Below are 21,425 nucleotides of genomic sequence, written 5' to 3' on the forward strand. Positions count from 1 at the left end.
AACAGCCCAATATTAATATTGATAAAAATTTGATATGTTTATATGATTATAAAGAAGTAAAAATTCATATATTTATGGTTTGTTTCTATACAAAATCAACGAAAAACAAATTCTACAATTGCAAAAAATAAAGTTCTTACGATTTTCTTTTGCAAATTTCGTAGTTTAAGTAATAATGTGTGACATATATTGCGTGCGTGCGTGCGTGCGTGCGAATGTGTATGTGGCTATAGCATAACATTACATTGTTTTATATGTTTTTGTAATAATTTTATTTATTTTTTTAGCTCCGCCAAATGGCCCGGAAATAATTGAAGAATAATTAATACTGACATTATTGACAATTGATATAAATTTGCTATTATTAACATAAATATTTAGCTAATACATTATTAAATTCGATTTTTTATTATATAAATGCTCCATAAATAAATATGTATATTTATAAAGCTGTAATATCTTATACCGAAGAATTACAATTTTTTTCTCTGCCTGGTTATCATCTCTATAATTGATAATCAAACTTTGACAATACACTGAAATCACAATTTTAAAGTAAAATCGAGTATCATTGAATTTTAAATTCATATACACCGATAAACACGTCTACTAAACTAATAAATCATAAAATTAGTACAAAATCAGTTTTTTTTTACTCTTAATCACTTTAATATTAAATTTTACTCTTAATAATTTTAATAAAGACGAAAACTTGTGTAAGGATATCGATCCTTAATAATGACCTCTAAAGGCTGCAACACAAATTTTTTCATAATGCATGAGCGAATCAACTAATCAGAATCTTTTCTTTTCTCATAATCCATGGAGAAGAATTTCGATTGGTTGATTTCTTTATGCACTATGCATTATGTATTATACAAGAGTCTGTACTGCAGCCATAACACAGCACATTTAGGGTACAATCAAGATGCCATTACGACTGTTTCAAAGTATTTGATTAACTAATCGGAAAAAAGAATTTTACTAATTGACCAATCAAAAAATGCGGCAACTCGATTGCACATTAAATTGGATTTAATAACGTAGTTATGAAATTGGTCTATCATAATTGTTCCTCGGGAGAATAGATTGTGATTGTTTTATAACAGGATGTTATTAAATCTGATTAGGAGTGCCGTGTAAAGGTGAAATCACGCAGTGAGAAAAAAGGCTGCAGAATAGAAAATATGTCATTGAAATAATCAATTATTGCTATTCGGAATAACGCAGAATAACGTTGATTGATTGCTTCTATAACGTTTTCTCTATTTTGCAGTCGTTTTCTGCACTGTGTGATTTTATCCTAAAGGCATCTTTCACCAATTTTTGATTAGATTAATCGACGATTAACTCGCAGACATACCAACAGTTTAATGTATCAGAATGTCTTCTCTCTCTTCCTCTTCTGCGTTTAGTTTTTACGATGGCAATTGTGGTGACTGAAGATTCGCGTCGCATGTTCCAACATGCTCTTTCTTCTCATTCATAGCTCCTACTCATTCAAACGCGCTCGTTAAGCCGTAATCACACTACAAATCATGGTGGAAGGGATAACATAGTATGTGTAATTTGCAAGCATCTCTCTTTGAATTTCCGCCGTCTCTATCTATGAATGTCGATAAGAGACTTAGGGACTCCGCACAATAAAAGGAACAGGGAACAGAAAACAAAGATAAACATATCCTATCCGCTTGGGGCCGTACAGAAGTTGCAGCGTAGTGGGATATGAGAAAAGTCTGTGTGCAATCAGATCGTGCGTAATCGGATCCATACGCAATCGGATCGGTGCGCAATCGGGTTCGTGTACAATCGAGTCAGTGTGTAATTGAATCTGTGCACAATCGAATATGCAATCTGGTCTATATGCAATCGAGTATATATCCTAAGAGACTCCGTACAATAAAAGGAAAGAACAAAGATCAGAAAATAAGAATTTCAACCTATCAGATACTGTGTATTCCACAATATATGATTTTTAGACACAACACCTAGCACGTAAACATTGATCGGAAATTTTGTTCTGGCAACAACAGAGACATCCACGAGGTTGTAGGCAAGCCATCGATCATTCCTCCGATTGATTTTGGCATCAATAATAAACATTTTTTTCGTCAGAAAAGAATCTGATTTGTCCTGACGCTTCGTTTTTTCAAAGAACGTAATAGCAGATTGCAGCGAATAACTCGGCTTGACAGCCTCAGAGAGCATCTGTCGTATCTTTAATGTACGATTTATATCGAAGGTCCTCCTTGATTCGACGCATTGTTGCTTACATCAGCAATCGATGCTAATTTTCACAATGATTGCCCTAAGTCATCCGAAATCAGCGCTTAAACCCTTTCAACAATTGCTGGGGTTCTTTCGAATAACTCTTCCTCTCTGGCATATTGGAACCTTCGTTGGATTGTTTTAAAGCCATATATTTTGCCACAACATAATAAACGATTGATCTCAGGTATCCAAAGAACCGAATTGTTTCCATTGTTGAGCGCGAAGGCTTTCTCGATGATCGCGATTCTTCGATTATACTCCACACTTGTTTCGACATCGTGACCATTTTGAGAATATAACTGTTACTAAGGGAGCGTTTCTTGCATGAAGCGTATGAGTATTTAGTGCATGGAGTGCAGGGTACGTTCCGTTTCTCCAATACACTCCATGCGGTTTTAGTAACGAATTCACAGTGAATTTATGCAGTGAACATGGACGACAATTTAAAATTGACTGCATTCAATAATTACTGTTACATCTTCTTTTTTGACAAAAGAAAATTTATATTTTTCGAGCAGCACTTACAATCTTATTCTGCAGGAAAAGAAAAATAAAACGTTTTACCAAAAAGAATGTTTAATACCTATTTCTAAAATATTAGAAATTTAACAAAAATTTTACAGATTATTCTTACATATGTTCAGACATTTATAACAAAATCCGAAATCGATTCACTGTGAAGCAACTTGAAGAGTTATAAGAGTTTAAAATATAGATTTGAGATACTGTCACTGTCAAAAATTTTTCATTTTTTTCAGAAATAATTAGCAATAGAAATTCAAAGTACATTTCTGCATTTTAGTTATGAGTAAATGATAAGATTCTGTATACAATCTTTATTATTCAAACCATATGAAAACAGTACATATTCGTCAAAATCAAATTTCAGAAACTTTTTGTTACAATTATACATACAAAACATCCTTAAAGTCATTAAGGTCCGTTATTTTTACTTTTCTCTACTTCTTGTAATGATATGACTAATATAAACTTAACCTCTACTCATAACCTCTCATAATCTACTATTTTATATTCAGAAATTTAAAACGATATGAAAAATAGTAGTAATATATCAATATATTAATTTTTTAGTAGTATATAAATCAGGGACTAAAAACCGATATTCTATAGCGGTAACGCAAAACCGAGATCCAAATACTAATATTGGACATTAAATACTGATATTCAACCGAAATTTTCATAATATTAATATATGCATAATTTTTCGGTAATACTGGAGTATTATATTAGGTATAGTAAAAAGAATACACTATTTATTTATTTACTTATTACTTAACTAAATAAGTAAGTTATTTACTTTTACTATACCTAATACGATATATATATTATATAATATATGTATATATGAAATGTCAAGTTAAAAAAATTTTTAAGTATTCTGAGCACCCTACGTATCTTTAACTCTTACATGATTTTGAATACACTCGCCCCAGCCGAATCACCCATGATCGCACTAAAATATGTTGAATGCATAAATTGTATGAATTGCTTCAGCTCGACAAGTAGAAGTCATCAGATTTTCTCGAACGCCAACAACAACCTCTGGCGGAGGTCAATATAGAGGCAAATTTAAATTGAAATTTGTCCGGATTTTGGTGACGCACCCTGTACATATGTATCTAATAAATATATTTTATGTGTATGAAATATTTAATAAAATAATTTTCTGCTGTCTTATGTAGTTATATCTATGACGGCCGGTTGGGAAAGTAGCAAGATTATGCAATTACATTGCCAGATTTACCTAACAAGTAAACTTTAACCTAGTTTACATCGTGCACTTGATACAGGTAGTAACTTTCTATTGAATAATCCTAATTTCGGCAATATGTGTAAACACATATATGATATGTGTACTTAATTAATCATTTTGATGCATATTACACCAATTTAATACATCATTCTTTGAATACATCGCTGAAATTAAAATAATTTAATAGAAAGTTACTAGTTAGTACATGTATCAAATGCACGATGTAAACTAGACATTTATCAAAAGATGAAACAATAGGTTATATTACATATATTATAGCAAAAATGCACAGAGTGAGTTATCTAGGCGTAATGTCTATTGCACACTGGACGTGATAAGCGATGAACGACAAACGATATCCAATAAAAACTCTGCTTTTTTTTATAATGATGCAAAGCAAAACTCTCATTGGATATCGTTCTTCGCTTATCATTCATCGCGTTCAGTATGCAGTAGACATAATTCCTGAAGCCTTTTTTGAATAAATACCATACGAAAATAGCAATTTCGTATACAATCAACCAATCACGATCGAGAAACTGTCATTTTCGTGTGCGAAAATTATTCATGTTATCATTGGCTGCGTTCAACGGACTCAACAGTTGAGTCAGCGCTCGCTGTTATATTCTTTTAGAATATTCAATTAGCATTTTAGATCTGGAAGAATATATCAATAGCAACGAGTGTTCAACTGTTGAATCCTCTGAACGCAGCCATTAGCATTGTTCGTTTTGTCTTTCGGGAGCTGCTCGGGGGGTTACTCCGAATAAATCCAGCGTACTTGAAATATAAGATTCATACTACGTACGACATCCATCATATGATATCTGACATTTATTGTTACGATGAAAGTTAGATATCGTATGACGTATTTAGTGTTTCACAGTTGGCAGCTTTTTCCCCCTGACGCGACATTCATAGACAGAGACGGCGGAAATTTAGAGAGAGAGAGAGATGCTTGCAAAGTGAGCATACCATGATAGGATCTGAGCACAAGAATTGTCGTAACACTTACTTAGGCCTGTTCTACAATCAGTCATATGTCGGAATCGAGCGTTGTACTGAATTGTCGGTTGTCGAATAAAGTTGTTGCAAGTCGGCTGTCGTTATCGAAATAGAAGATGGTCAATTCCCATCTTTTCCGACTAGATGAATAACCTTCGGACACATTTGTGTATGGATAAATAAATATTTTTATACGCATAAATGAATATACTTATATTATATTATGGAATCACTGAATGTAGATGAAATAATTGATTTGAAATAATTGATTGAAATTATTGATTTTGTTCGTGAAAATCATTGCTTGTATGATAAACATGATCTGGATTTTTAAAATATTAGCAAAAAAAGAGATCTGTGACAAAAAATATCCACAAATTTGAGAAACTATTATGATATAAATATATTAGATAATTTTTTATTTGTTAAATTATTATTATTTAATATAAAATTATTTTGTAATTTAATTCTTTTGTATCAAACTTAAGAAATGCCTATAAGAGCTGACACTGGATGAATTTGTAGATTGGATGAGCGTAAATCACAGTAGACGTCGATATTAGAAGAACGTCTATACAAAGTCGACTCTAAAGGCCTGACTTAGCAAAGTCAACTTACAGTCGACATATCGACATTTGTACTATTAGGGAGCACAGCACACCCTAGCCAAGTGTGCCTAGTGCTCGGCATGAGTAATGCTCAGAATTGATGAATATTATAGATCTATCTTTGAAAGCAATAATGAAAAACATCTTATCTTAAGAGGAGAATTGGAACACTTTCTGTCGATTTTGCGAAGAGGTGATGATTAGGAAGAAGAAAGAGGAAAGGAAACGAGAAAAATGCGTTTCAACATATATGCGTAGATTCAGACATAGACCAGACGCGATACTCCTTTCAAAAGATAGAGGGATGGATCATTAAGAAATTAATGAACTTTGAATATATATATTTGTATGTAAATGTATTATGTGTACTGGATGGATAATAACATTCGTGTATGTATTCGTGTGGGAATAGTAGAATTCTTTTAACCGAATTTTTATTGGGAATATAGATAGATATAGGATTAGTCAGTTAGATCCTGAGGAAAGCCCTCCCAAGGGACTTCTCAGGAAGAAGTAGATACCCGGAGTAACTATGTATTAATCCTTGGAAAGAGGAAGAGGTCCTGCAACATACTGAATAGGTGATTCCGGAGCCTCCTGCATAACTTTTGTGGTAGATTTGTAGAAAAAGGATTTTTAATTGGTAAGTGTACCCCTTAGCGATCTTATTCGTGCGATCACAAGGTGTGCGAATCCAACGCACCCAGGTGAATTCGGGCCCTGGACGTTTTTCCTAGCCGGAGGGGGGATGAAGCCGACGACCAATCTCTTGACACAGCCGGGGCATCCTTTCGGTTAGGGTTTGTAAAAATTTTTCCCTCCTACGCAAAACAAAAAAAAGAAATTAACCAATCATAGTCGACTATTCTTCTCAGACTTAATTATAATTAGTTAATTACCGTTTACGGCTTGCGACTCTGTTGTAGAACAGGTCTTATTGCACCTTTTTCGCGCCCCTCTCATAATAAGCTTTGATTGGCTGGTAGTAAAAGCGTACGAAATGGGAATAACCTATTTTGCTTACTCCTAATGCTTTACGCTATATTTTACTCCCTCTTACGACAGTCTTACTACCGCATTGTAGAATGGGCTTTACTTACAAATTAATGCCCGTTTCCACCAATGTACTTTAATCTCGGTTTAGCTTATTCTTTGTCTTTTTCTAATTCTAAAAGTTACGAAGTACGAAGAGTAAGTTGAACCGAGATTAAAGTTACTCTACGTTGATGGAAATGAACATAAGTCTCTAAAGTAAGTGTTACGACAATTCTTGTGCTCAGAATCTTATCCTTTTCACCAGGCTCAATTCTCAATTTGCTTGAATTTGCCCATTTTTTTGTCGCCAGAGACACTGACTTAGTTTCCCACCGAAAGTTTAAACCGGAATGTAAGAATCAACCAACTACAATTGAGCATTCTCCAGGTTGTTCGACTGTAACGCTTTTTCATGTTGATGCTCGATGCTCATTTTCAGCATCAAACAGGTCACATGATCAAATTGAAGCGCAACACAAAGTTTGTCACGTCGCACGTTCCAACATGTCCAACGTATTCCAATACGTTCGCATCATCGGAACCAGTATGGCAACTAGATTCGCGTCGCGTTAGAGTTTATTCTATATGGATCAATTAAGAGCATACTCTATTTGCCTCATCTCAGAAGGTGGTGCGATTGGGACATATTACGCACACATGCGTAATGGTTGAAAATGTTCATATTGAAAAAAATATTTCAAATTCATTTAATAAATGCGTTTTTGGTATAAATATAAAAATATAGTATAAAAATATAATATAATAATATAATATAATATTAATAAAATAAAATAATAAAATAAAATAAATAAAATAAAAAGAATAATAAAATAAAATAAAATAATATTAATACAATAAAATATAATATAATATAATATAAAAATATAATATAATATTTTATATAGAAAAGTAAGTGTAACATGATGGATTGATTATTCTATATGAATTAACGTAAGTGAAAAATAAATTCTCATCAATATTGAATTAAATATAATAATTTTTTAATCAGAAATTGATTTGATTTAATTGTACAGAATATATTGTAATAGAATAGTTGAAGAAATTTTCGTTCGGAATGACGTTTTATATGAAATTGTTGACTGAGCTGATTCTCGATAACAATCGAAGAATCAGTTAAACACAATTTTACAATTATGGATTTTCAAACTTCTGACTTGATATTTATTTCGATCCGTAATATCTTAACGCAGGAATAACTAAATAAGATTAGCCTAGAGCGATAATTTTGATTATATATATTATATGTTAGTTTGTTGACATTGGATGAGGTTACATAAATATGTTTTCTTTATTATCATTGATGAAGACTTTGTAAGTCAAAATGTTTGAAATTTATAGCGTTATACGAATGTGATAAATGTGAAAAACGAATTTTATTAGTTAACTACATTTGCTCATTTTTTAAAAAAGTCTTGATATTTTAATTTATAACTTTTTTATTTATTAAAAACGCATTTATTTTATATAAAAACACTTTTCAAATAATCGAGGTAACACAAAATACTCAAAATGAAACGAGGCACATATCTGATGTTCGAGTGGTTATCTGACGGATTAGATTAGATGACATGTTCACTTGTCCTAAATCCGTTCGTGTCACTGAACATTGGAGCACATAAATGCAACTGTTCCAACCGCCATCTTACTTGTGATCCAAAATGCTCTCTGGATTAATTTGAAGTATGCGACGCGAACAAACTATAAACTTTTGCATAACGCATAATGTACAGTGCATAAGCGAATCAACTAATCAGAATTTTTCCTTTCCTCCCATTTTATAGAAAAAAAATTTCGATCGATTGATTCCCTTATGCACTATGCATTATGCTATGGCCGCAGCACAGACTCTTGCATAACGCTAATGCATAAAGAAATCAACCAATCGAAATTCTTCTTTTCCATTCTGATTAGTTGATTCGTTTATGCACTATGCGTTATTCATCATGCAAAAGTCTGTGTTATAGCCTTTTGCATGATGCATAACGCATAGTGCATAAACGAATCAACTAATCTAAAATCAACTATGCGAGATTTGTGTTGCGGCTATGATGCTTGATATTCGTCAATTTTGATCATGTGACTTGTTTCGAATCGAGCGTCGAGTGTCAGCATGAAAATGTAGCCTTAGAAATCACGATACTGTTGCGCCTTACCTCAGAATCCGGAAATTGAAAATTAATTGAACTTCCGATGCCTCTGAAATACACGGAACAATGGGCAGGTAGCAATGGCAGAAACTCCATAGACAACGTAGGGGTTATCCGTACCCAATAAAGTATCTGTTATTACAGAAGGGAATAATTGAATAGTAAATATTGAATAATATTGTGTAAATGCGAGCGACAACGAATATGGATTTGAGTTGCCGAAATTCTAGTATAAGTGCCGATTATTTGCTCGGTCAATTGAATACAGCTAGGCAAGAGATTAATAATTTGAGGTACTGTCATAAAAATTCTCTTCATTTTGAGCATATAACATCATTTTTTCTTAACTTTTTTAAAAATATAATATTCATATAGTCGCGTAGCTTACATTTAATATAAAATATTATAATATGAAATGCTAATTATGATATTACATTGAATAAAAAGATAATATAATTACAATGCTGCAAACTCCAATTTACTAAGGAAACTTTGTAAAAAATAGTTTGATTTAATATTGCAGACAACAAGTAAAAAGTTTGAGGTATATACTTGATAAAGATGTTGATAATATCAAACGTTTGTTGGAATTACAAAAACATGGAGGAATCCTATCACAGTCTAAACTAATATCTTCGGAAGAAGCAAAACCTGGCACAAGTAAAGATCAAGATGTTCTTAAATTAAAACCTATCGGTGTTATTTCTACCTGGTTTCCAAATAAAAGGGCAACTCCTAGACAACCTGGCATATGTGGAAGAGTACCAGGAAAGTTGACACTTTACAATTCTATATTTACCAATCCAGATCATGCCTTACAAGGCTTGCAAGATTTTTCCCATATGTGGTAAAAGAACCATAATTCTTTAAAACAGTATAATTTTAATGTTTTTAATAAAATCTTAAATAATATTCTTTGCTTTTTCTTTCCAATAGGATTTTATTTCACTTTCATAGAAACGATTCGACACACACTCGTGCAAAGGTAGCACCACCGAGATTGAATGGAATAAGAACAGGTGTTTTTTCTACACGTTCTCCACATCGACCATGCCCTATTGGTCTTAGTCTGGTTAAGATACTAAAAATTGAAAATCATACAATTTATTTTGAAGGAGTCGACATGATTAATCAGACTCCTGTATTGGATATAAAACCATATATACCACAATATGATAGTCCGTTACATATCGAAAAACTAGGCAATAGATTAAGAGAAAATAATGTCAATGTCTCAGATGTGTTTTATAATATGGAAGAAACTCTCAACTTGAGCGAAGACCAATCAGTTGACTCTTTTAATAATGATACGGACGTCAACAATGACGAACAGACTGAGCTTGATATTTCTAGAGACGAGGAAATAGCTTTGAGACTCCAAGCAGAAGAATTTCAAGCTTATCCCAATCTCAATGACTATGATATTGCGAGACAACAATCTTCTCAATTGACAGAAGCTCATGCTAACACTTGGTTACAAAATGACGTTAATGTAGATGTGCATAGAGGAGCATATTTTATTCAAAATAGAGCATCTAACACAAGATCAGACTTGAATCCATCTGTCGAACAAAATGCAACTTTAATAGCCGAATCACAAATAGATTCTATTAGAGATTTAAATAATAGAGTACATAGAATAGATATAAATAATTCCAGTAATACAGATTCAACGCGAATAGAAAGAGATAACGATAATGAAATTAATTATACTGAAAATCAGACATTACGTAATTCTAGATTATTGGATGGAGCAGATGGACCAAATACGGTGTGCGGTACCGATATAGATTTAGTCAATCGTCATGTATTACATGCGAGAGTCGATAATTCTCCTGTGAGAATGGGAATACGCGAAGCACCCGATGGAGAAGAAGGACTCGAGTCTCAAATTTTGACACCCTCGCGCACTTTACCGGATATTCACGCTGCAACAGCTATATCATCTACATCAATGAATGTAGCAACAGAGAGTAATTTTTCTGATATAAGAATACCAGATTGGATTTCGCAACCTCGTACAGCAACATTATCCGTAATTTTCAACGAACGCGCTTTGATGCAACTAAATGAAATTTTAGATGATAAAGTTGACGAGCAAAAACAAGCTATAGAAAATGTACTAAGGGAAGATCCTAGGTCAGTGTATTTAAGGCAAAGATGGGGAGGTAATCAATTCTATACCTTTTTAATACATGATCTGCACATTACATGTAGATTTGACGATAGCAGAGGTATCGTTACTGTATTCCAAGTTCGACATGCGGGTCGCACTTGTGATTGCGGCGAACCCGAATGGCAATGTTTGGGACATTCTCCTTTATCTTAATATGTTATAATAATCAATTTAAAAAATAGGATATAAACATATTAGGGAAGGAAGAAAAATTCCATCAGTGTGTGTCACAATTTAGCATATAAATTAGCACAATTGTTATTTATTTACTTTTACATTTTAATTATTTTACAAGAACAGTAGACATTTGTAAAATAATTTAATCTTTTTGTAATAACTATATATTTAACTGATAGGGCATTTGTTATAAAAAAATGAAGTTTAATAAAATGTCTCATATTTATAAGTATTGGGTTGTCCGGAAAGTTCGTGCCGATGTTGAAGAAAAATTGAAACGCAGAAAATTTAATTTTAGTATACATTTATTAAATTATATAGGTTAGTCGGCACGAACTTTCCGGACAATCCAATATAATTTTAATGCAAGTATATAAGTTCCTACATTTTGTTATTATGTGCAATTACAATTTATGTAATTATATTTATTACAAAGGAAATTTATACGAAGTAAAAAAGTGCACAAAAAATAGATATGTATTTTATTTTAAAATTGGGGAAAAATATGACAAATGAATTTTTTCACAGTGGTAATGACCTATAAAGTATTCTGACATGCATTTATGTATACATTCTTATAGTAAAATCGGCACCAGCGGAAAATACCCATGGTTCAATAGGATGAAATATGACATCCAAAATACCGAAATCATTATATGATTCGTGATTACACAATCTTTTCAATGGCACAATTAATGGATTTTGTAAAAGATCACTGGAAAAAAAAATATAAGTCATATATGTATAAAATTAAATATGCCAATGAGTATACAGAGATATTTTACTTGTACACCATTCCATGAGATACAATTAGTGCCCTATCGTCAGCTCCAGAAGCAAACAGAGGATATCGTTTGTGAAATGCTACGGCGCGTATGCCAGTTCCATGTAATCGCAATGTTTGATAAGGCTCTTTACTGAAATCTAAATCAAACCAAAGCATTTTGCGATCATATGTCCCTACCAAGACATTATCACCTCCTAAAAATTCATAGCACAATGATGATTATATGGTTTAAACATAATCCACAATAAAACGTATAATAACTTACCTGGGTGAATATCCATTGACGATATCCATTGTGAATTGGACAACAATTTTTTAACCATTACCTGTTGTACAAGATCGTATACTCTTACATTTCTTTGTGTCTGGAAAAGATAATTTACATAAAATTGAAATATTAATACTACTGTATATTTCAATTGCTAATACTTACTGCAACAAATAAATATGGTTTAATCGGATGAAATAACACACATTGTATTAATCCTTTTGATTTATTAAAAGGTAATTGAGATCTTCGTTTTGATAGCTGATTAATCAAAACTGATCTATTTTGACCATCTGGCATGACAGTAGCAAAATAATCTCCTTTTCCATGCCATGTTACTTGTTTTACAGTTTTAAAATGATTCAGAATTATCCTAACTCCATTATTCCAATGATCACCTTTCACTTGCTCCCACTGTACTGCACTTTGAACCCTGTCACTCACTAATACATCATGAAGTATATCAGTTATATTTGAAAATTACCTTCATAATAAATAATTTGATAATTTTAATTAATAATACCTATTATTTCACTTTGTGGTATTATCTCTAAAAGTTGATCAGTTTTGCTGGTAATGAGATTATCTCCAACTCCAGGATTTATCAAAAGTACTTTTTTGTCAGCTGCAACTGCTATCAATGACATAGCTTGGTTTGGACGCCAGACAACACTTCGAATGACACCACCACAAGGAACTGTTTTCAAACACCTGCTTGTATTCACTTCCCATACTGTTAAAATAACAATTTATATTAAACTACATGTAAAATGAGAGAAATTTACAATTGTACATACAATACATAAATTAATAATATGCAAATATATGCGTGATACACTAAATAACTCACTCTTCAATAACATATCATCCCCACCAGATGCAATAAATTGACCCTCTGGTTCTACAGTAATACTTCTGACCATATCTGTATGTCCTTTAAATACCATAAACATGGTTGTAGGGAATGGTTGTAAGTCCTTTGGACTAGGCAATTGTGGAACCAAGACTTCAGGCTCTATTGTTAATCTCATCTTTAATGATCTAGAACACAGATACAGATCTAAACACCTTTGAAATCTTTCTTTGACATATTTTGGAAATGCAGGTACTTCTCGAAGAGAATTAAATTTCTGTGGTATAAAATGTAATTTCCTCTTCCATGGAGTTGCCTTTAATTTATTCCATTCTTTAAGTTCTTTGTTGTCAAATAGATATTCTGGTGGAGGATTATAACTCTCCGCATGGCCAGGTAAATGTCTTTTGGGTGCTGGAATATGCTTATGAATTCTACGCATTTCTTCTGCTTGATCATCAGACTGCCACAACATATAAAACTGTGGTCCTTTATTTTTTTCTCTTTCTTTCTGCATTTGGGCAGAAGACTTCATCCAACCCATCTTAAGAGCATGTACTAATTTTGATACTTTTCTAGCTTCATTCTTGGATGGTAAGAAAGAACGTTTATGCTCTGGGAATTTACGAAGTGGCGTTTTCATTACTTCAGAAGTAAACCAATCTACCCATGGCTACAATTCATAACAAATAAAAGTAATTAAAACCACATTCTTACATAGCATACAATAATCTATGAATTGAATTATTATAAATAATATATTATCAATAACTCACCGCATATTCATCAAATTGAACATCAGGAATTTTCTGCTTTTGGATTCTTACAATTAAATCTATATCTGCTTCGCTCAGTACAACATCCTGACCAGTTTGAGGATCTTTTATAGTTCTCCAAAAGTTAGGATCCTCCATTCTTTTCAAAAAATTATCTAATTCATCACCCTTTTCAGGTTTAGGAATTTTCTTACCTTCCCAATCATATCCAACGTGATCATATTCATTATACCATTTTAATGGTACATTCCCAATTGTGTTACGAATATCTTCTTCATCAGAACTATCATATACATATTCATCTTCATCATTTGCAGTAGGTATGTTAGTTTTTTGTTCATTATGTGCTTCATCTTTATGCATTTGTGCTTTATCAAAATTCTTGTTATTTTTATTATTTCTTAATTTGTTAATTACTGGTATAGTTTCTCTTGTCAATGTCTTGTCTTTAAATGTTAAAGGTTTTTTATTTTTACTCTTATTTTTTAATTTGTCATCTTTTGATTTAATTAGTGAATCTTCTTGTACTTCCTCATAACTATTTTCTGACTCAATATCTTCTGAATCATCGTTATCTTCATCTGAATCATTGTTATCTTCATCTGAATTATCACTATCTTCATCCAAATTATCGCTATCCGAATCATCATTATCTTGATCTGAATCAAATATACCTTCGTCTTGTTCTACTTCTTCATCTGAATCAAATATAACTTCGTCTTGTTCTACTTCTTCATCCGAATTAGATATAACTATGTCTTCTACTTCATCATCTGTAGCATCTTCGTCAACATTAATTTGAGCTGCTATCAAATCTTCCATATCAGAATTCTAAGTAATTAGGAAACATATAATATATTATTTAATATTTCATTATAATATGTTACATTAATAATTACATTAATATTAATATAATAATTACATATACGTAATAATTACATTAATATAATATTATTGAATTAGATAGATAAAAAAAATAAACAAGAGAATATACAGAAATAAATAATATAATAAACAATACCTTTGCGTTATGTGAAACATCCTTTTTAGTTTCATTTTTATTTTCTTTTAATTTCGAATTAACATATTTCCTCTTCGAAACTTTTTTCTGTCCCATTTTCTTCAAAATTAAATACAATTTTAATACAACGTATAAGGTTAGGTACAATCACGTGCATAAAGCACAATGAAGCACTGAAGATGCGCTATCTATTGGCACATGCGCAATCTGTTGGCTATCTTAAGGCTTAAATAAATAGGCACAGACAACAAGAAATAACGAGCCAATGCGTATGCATAAAGAAAATTATCCAATCGTATTTCTCCTATAAAAACGAACTTAAAATGATTGAATAATTTTCTTTATGTATACGTTTATGCGGCTAATGGCTATGCAAGTTTGTGTGGACATACCCTTACCGCGCTATCAATCTTGTAACTCTAAAAAGAATATTTTCGACATAGCTATCGGAACATAACCAGAATAAACAATTTTAACCTATCAAAAATCGGATACATCGGAATACACGATTTCTGATAGGTTGAAATTATTTATTCTTTATTCCTAATTCCTTATTCCTTTTATTGTTCGCAAGGTGTGTAAAAGTCGCCTGAAGTGTCAACCGTGATTGGTCAATTATGAACAGCAAATGCTAAGTTCCTAGTAAATATAATTTAAGTAAATATAATAATCGATCGATTAAGTTAATCAGAGACTACACAGAGACTCAAATATAAAAACGAGAATACCAAAATTTAAATTTTCAAAAATTTTTAAAATTCAGAGCTAAAAAAAATTAAGTCAAATTTTTTACGAATTATTTTCTTTACAATATTTATATTTTACAAAAAAAATTTTGTTTCACAATAACAAATTAACATACCTTTTTATTGCATTATTTAATTCTTAATAATTTATTGTTAAGAATTTTTTATTCTTAACAATTTATTGTTTTATATTCTTAATAATTTATTCGTTTCATGTATCAGTCATTTATTACATATTCTTTTATTAATGCGAAAAATGGATTGAATTTAAAATTTGTCACTCTTATGTGTGCTTAAAACGCGTATATAAAACTTATTTGGCTATACTAGTTTTATTGATTACAGTATTTTTTTATCACTCGCAATGTCTTAATTCAATCCGTGCTATCGATGTAATGCGCAGAAGCTTGAATTGATTGTGCAAGAAAGTTGCAGAATATCATTAGATATTTGTTTCATGCACTGTACATAAATCTTGTTTATAAAAGATTCGGTGTTTATATACACACACGCACACACACTCATACACGAGCGCACACGCACATCTATATAACAGGATATTCATACAACAGATAGTTTTACAAAGTATTGTAACAATATGAACATATATTCAGAAAAAAAAGAAAATAAAGTTGCTTAATGCTGTCATGTACAAAATTCTTCAATACTGAAATTATGTGAAATTTTGACACATTTCTTGCATTCTCTTATTTTTCTTATTTTGTTAAAAAGGGAAATTATATTTATCTATATATAAATATGTTGCAGAGTGGAACTAATTTCATATGTCTAGCTATTCATCTTATGTCTTTTATAAGTTTTAATCAATAGCGGGCTTAGTTCGTCTACGATGATGATTTCGTGCTAATGCATGAACAATTGTCACCAAGAAATAACAAATCATTAACGCTACAAATTTGTCAAACAACCATGATATTGTAGTCGCTCCTTCCTACAAAAAAAAGGTTTATTTTAAATTAGGAATATATATATATATATATAGAGTGCCTATTGTACATTTATATCTTATAAAACTAATAACTTACCATAGATGATTTATCATGTAACTTTTGTTTCTGTGCAATGAAATATTTCTTTAATGGTTCTTGGAATTTAGTACCAATAAACGGTACGATCGCTAATAAGCTAATAAATTTATCTAAGAGTTCTTCATTGAAGGCTATGATCACTGCTAATTGCTGTATGTGCATTTTAATAACAGCCTTTCCTATAAGGGTTGCGCCAAAGAACGTCCAGAATGGAATGAGATAATGTCCACATGTCAAACCAGCCAGGTCAAACAATGGATTTGGAATCTGCAAAATTTTGTTATAATATATTCAACATGAAAAAGATAAATGATATTAAATAAAAAATCTTTATTACTTAAAACATCTTTTATATAGAAAAACAAAATTTACTTGTGTACATACCGATGCACAAGCTAATATACCCAAAAATCCAGCTTTTTCAACAAATCGCTTCATATTTAATTTGATACGCATTACAAATGATACGTTCTCTCCATTTTCTAACGCTTCCAAAGCCTCTAATTCTTTCAGATCTTCTTGATCGAAATTTTCATTCTTATTATTCTTTCCACTCATTCTTGCAGCTCTGGCCATAAAATATGGTGGTAACTCGCCAAGTGCAGTACCAGCTCCCCAGAGCATGGCCTCTACACGTACTTTTTTCATGATATTTAATATACCTACTGTCCACATTGGATCAATCTTTGTCGGGCATATTATTTGATCAGGATATGGTGGTTCAGGAAAATTCAGAGCACCGCATTCATATGCTGCCATAGTAACAGCTGCTATGTGTGGTCCTAAGTATAATACAAAGGTATGCAAACCTGTCCCGAGACCTACACTTGATAATACACCTAATCCTACCCAATATAACCACCATATAATTTTGGCTTCCCACAATTTAAAAATCTGAAAACGAATCCATTATTTTACATTAATCTAAATAATCAAATAACGAATAAAAAATTAATTTTTAATTAACGTAATTGTACATATTATCAATCTTTTTTTGAAACTTAATTTTCAAGACTCTTCTACTTTTAATTCATGATTTAAAAATAATCAAATTATTCTGATTCAAGATTTTTTTAAAAAATAAATTGTGTTAAAAGAGAAAGCTACAAATCAAAGCTAGTTAATTGCTAATACTTAGGACCAGTTCCACAACTCACGTTAACTCTTAACTGAAGTTCGACTTGTTTCTCATCTCTTTCCGATTTTAGAATTAGAAAGAGACAATGAATAAATTGAACCTCAGTAAGAGTTAACTGTGAGTTGTGGAACTGAACCTTCATATTCTAAATCCTATTGCTATAAACATTTAACATACAAACATGTCCACTTTCATTAAGTCATCTTCAGTGTAACTCATAAAAATTACGTTTGAAAAATAAAAATAAAAATAAAAAGATCTCGCAATATCGGTTATATAATAATTCCATGATTAAATATAAAAATTGAGTAAAAATTGTCGCATGATTAAATATTAAAAACTGTTTAAATATAAAAAAAATAGAATAAGACTTGTCGCATTATTAAAACATTTTATGATCTGCACAATCATAATTTTTACTCAATTTTTAAATTTAATCATGGAACTATTATATAACCGATATTGCAACCTTTTTATTTTTATTTTATTTTTCAATTGTAATTTTTATAAATTACACTGAAGATGAAGGTGGAAACATTTATGTTAAATGTTAGGATTTAAAATATAAATTAATTATTAGCAATTAACAATTAGTTTTGACTCGTAGTCTTTCTCTTTTAACAATTTAAAGTTTTGGACATTTTTAAAAGTCGACTAATTAAATGAAAAATAATCAGGAAAATATTATAGAAATATAGACAAAAATAAAAATTCTGTTAACATATATCTAGAATTATCTAAAAGTAATTTAGAGTACCTCTTGTTGGGGACCAGAAATTCTACTTGATAGAAGAAATAATATTATAATTGAAATCATAGCGCATACAGTCCGTTTGTAGAGCAATGTTTTCTTCATTAAACTAAGCATATTAATAATTGCTTCACTAAAGAAGTAATGTAAAGTTGTAATTGGATGTTGCCAAAGTGTTAAATGATCTGCATCCAAATTTGAAACACTATGTGGATGGCTTGAATTATGTTCCATTGCTGGAATGGATATTCTTTTTCCAACACTTCTTTGAGCTCCATTAGTGGAAGCTTGATCTTTTGGACGTTGAATGGCAGTAGAATTACCCAGCATGGTATTTTCTAAATGGTTAATCTGTAAACAAAGAATGTAATGTATTATTAACAAAGAATGTAATGCGGACACATGCGTATTAATAACAACTTATGTAATGATAAGCTTATGTATCTTTCAAACATTAATATTTTTGTATGTAATTTAAAAAATTATATGCATCTCATAAATTCTTTCTTACAACATAAATCAATATTTATTATTTAACAAGTTCCTATATAATCACATAAATGAAATAATATAATAGAAAATAAAGTTCTTTTATTCTTTATGAAAACATTTTATAATTTACTCCAGTTATGTTAGTATCAGCTTCAATTATTATAATTGTATAATTGCATTGTTTAAATTCACAAATCTTGTCCATTATATAACTTTTAAGAGGTTATTCAATGCAAGTACAATAATATGAATTCTAATATTATTGTAATAAATGTAGAGAGTATATATATATATATATATAGAAAAAAATTATAAGAGAACTTGATACTATCAATAAAATATAGCAGATGAGTTACTATAGATCAAAGGTCAAATAGTTACCCAATGTAAACATAAATTGCTTTCTAAAATTACTGTTCCTTTTGGATATAATGGACAAGAAAATTTATCATTATTACTATCATTATAAATACAATTAAAAGAAGAAAAACTTAAAAAAATCATATAAATAAAATCTTATAACATCATGCAATTATTGTTTTACATTCTATATGACAAATTGTAACATCATTTAAATACTTACTACATATTCCTATAGTTAATACTTACTCTGCAAGATAAAAATTGTGAATGTCAAATTTCATTAATGTTCATACAAAACAAAAATTAGAGAAGCTAAACTAGAATGCAAATAATTCTCCTAAGTATTATATCTGTAAGTTTATGTAAATTCAATACATATAAATGGAATTTATTTTAAATTACGAGAAGTTAAAGCATTCAAATAAAAAAAGCTTAAATTCTTTTCTATTATTCTTACAATATGCAAGTATATGTCATAGAATGTTTAATACAAATAGGATAAAGGATGATATTGAGATATCAATAAATTTTAAATGATAAATTAATTGGCTAATCATTCATTGTTTTATTATACATTTTATATTAGTCAATATTATATTGCACTTCATACTTGCAATTATCACGCTCAATTATATACCATATTGCTTATTGCTATTGTACATTAAAGAATCTAATTATCGTGACAATTATCCCGAAAATTGTAGATTCATGATAAGAGCTTGATAAACTATGTAATGTTCCGATTGAATTTCAACATATTGTAATCGAGAAAGAATATCTCATAAATTTCATACGAGAATATATAGAATATATTTTATAATTCCAATCCTCTTTAATTATCTTTCATGATTGATTTCCTTTAGTAGTTATATAAAGCAATAAAATTATTTCGCGTAAATGAATTACCTTTTCAATTTTAAGATCTTATTTACGATATATGTACATTCAGGAGATCACAGTACGATGATTTTTTTTTCCTATATCATCGTGAGGAGTGAAAGGGAGTATTAAACAATTTTAATACAAGTCTTGTAAGGTTTCCCAACCTTTGCACCGTTTATCACGATTAATTACTGTCAAATCACTTATGACGTGACCACTCACGCATATGTACGTATGTATACATGCGTGTGTATATACACATATGTACATACAATATCTCTGGACATATATACGTTACACGTATAATAAATATGTCAGAAACGTATCACCACACGACGTAAATATCACATGAGCGCAATGAAGCGCAACGAGCAATTCAGGGAAGGGAGAGGGGATTTCTCCTTCACTTCTCCATCTTCAATATAAATATCCGTCCTTTTTCATTATTTTCTTTCTTTGTCCTTCCTTTCTCCCTTTTTATTCAATTTCTTTTTATATCAAAGAAATACGTAAAAAGTTCCTTTGACTATCCTGTTACAGACTTATTAAAATTCTACATATAGTGTCTGAAAATTATCACGTTTAATCTTGCAATTCTTCGAATAAAATCTCGAGATTTTCGAAATATTTTTGGAGGTCATAAGTTCTCACGTGGAGCATTTGAAGAACTACAAATGAGATCTATAAGTAGTATAGAAGCATCTCATTTGACCACGTAGCGATTGATCACACCATTCAGAGCGACTGAGGCTTAAAATTTTTCTACTGAATCAACCAATCAGGAGATCAAATTACGAATTGGCCAATTGGCAACATGGACAATCGAATATCACTCACATACAAGATGGTAAATTAATTATTAGAAAGGTGTAAGCTAAAGGTCGATTCTATTGGCAGCAAAATGAGACACGACACATTAGACATGAACACATTAGAAGCTACTTATTGGCTACCACATCACATTTTGCCGCGCGACAAGCGTTTCCACGTCCAGTGTGCAGAAGCCATATATCTTCAAACAAAATAAAAATTACAAAAATGAGCAAATTTATTAGATGTTGACCAATGAAATTATTAGTATTCTA

General features: G+C 30.8%; 3 protein-coding genes across 3 annotated transcripts; 1 reads left to right on the forward strand and 2 right to left on the reverse strand.

The window, feature by feature from the left end:
• The first annotated feature begins 9,047 nt into the window (after positions 1-9,047).
• LOC105623886 lies at positions 9,048-11,190 on the forward strand. The gene is made up of 3 exons (XM_012205258.1): positions 9,048-9,154; positions 9,385-9,708; positions 9,798-11,190. Exons 1-3 carry the CDS (start codon positions 9,048-9,050, stop codon positions 11,188-11,190), a joined length of 1,824 nt encoding a protein of 607 aa, XP_012060648.1.
• A 585-nt stretch (positions 11,191-11,775) lies between these two features.
• LOC105623887 (ribosome biogenesis protein BOP1 homolog) lies at positions 11,776-15,015 on the reverse strand. The gene is given in 8 exon segments (XM_012205259.1): positions 11,776-11,929; positions 12,000-12,198; positions 12,201-12,366; positions 12,435-12,712; positions 12,793-13,002; positions 13,120-13,795; positions 13,899-14,729; positions 14,920-15,015. Coding segments are annotated over 8 exon segments (2,610 nt in total).
• Positions 15,016-16,485: 1,470 nt separating this feature from the next.
• Positions 16,486-19,300, reverse strand: LOC105623888 (vacuole membrane protein 1-like). The gene is made up of 5 exons (XM_012205261.1): positions 19,226-19,300; positions 18,610-18,954; positions 17,099-17,608; positions 16,712-16,981; positions 16,486-16,617 (listed from the first exon to the last, which is right to left on the reverse strand). Exons 1-5 carry the CDS (start codon positions 19,298-19,300, stop codon positions 16,486-16,488), a joined length of 1,332 nt encoding a protein of 443 aa, XP_012060651.1.
• Between the last annotated feature and the right edge of the window lie 2,125 nt (positions 19,301-21,425).

Source organism: Atta cephalotes, assembly GCF_000143395.1.
Source record: "Atta cephalotes unplaced genomic scaffold scaffold00067, whole genome shotgun sequence".
NCBI lineage: Eukaryota > Metazoa > Arthropoda > Insecta > Hymenoptera > Formicidae > Atta > Atta cephalotes.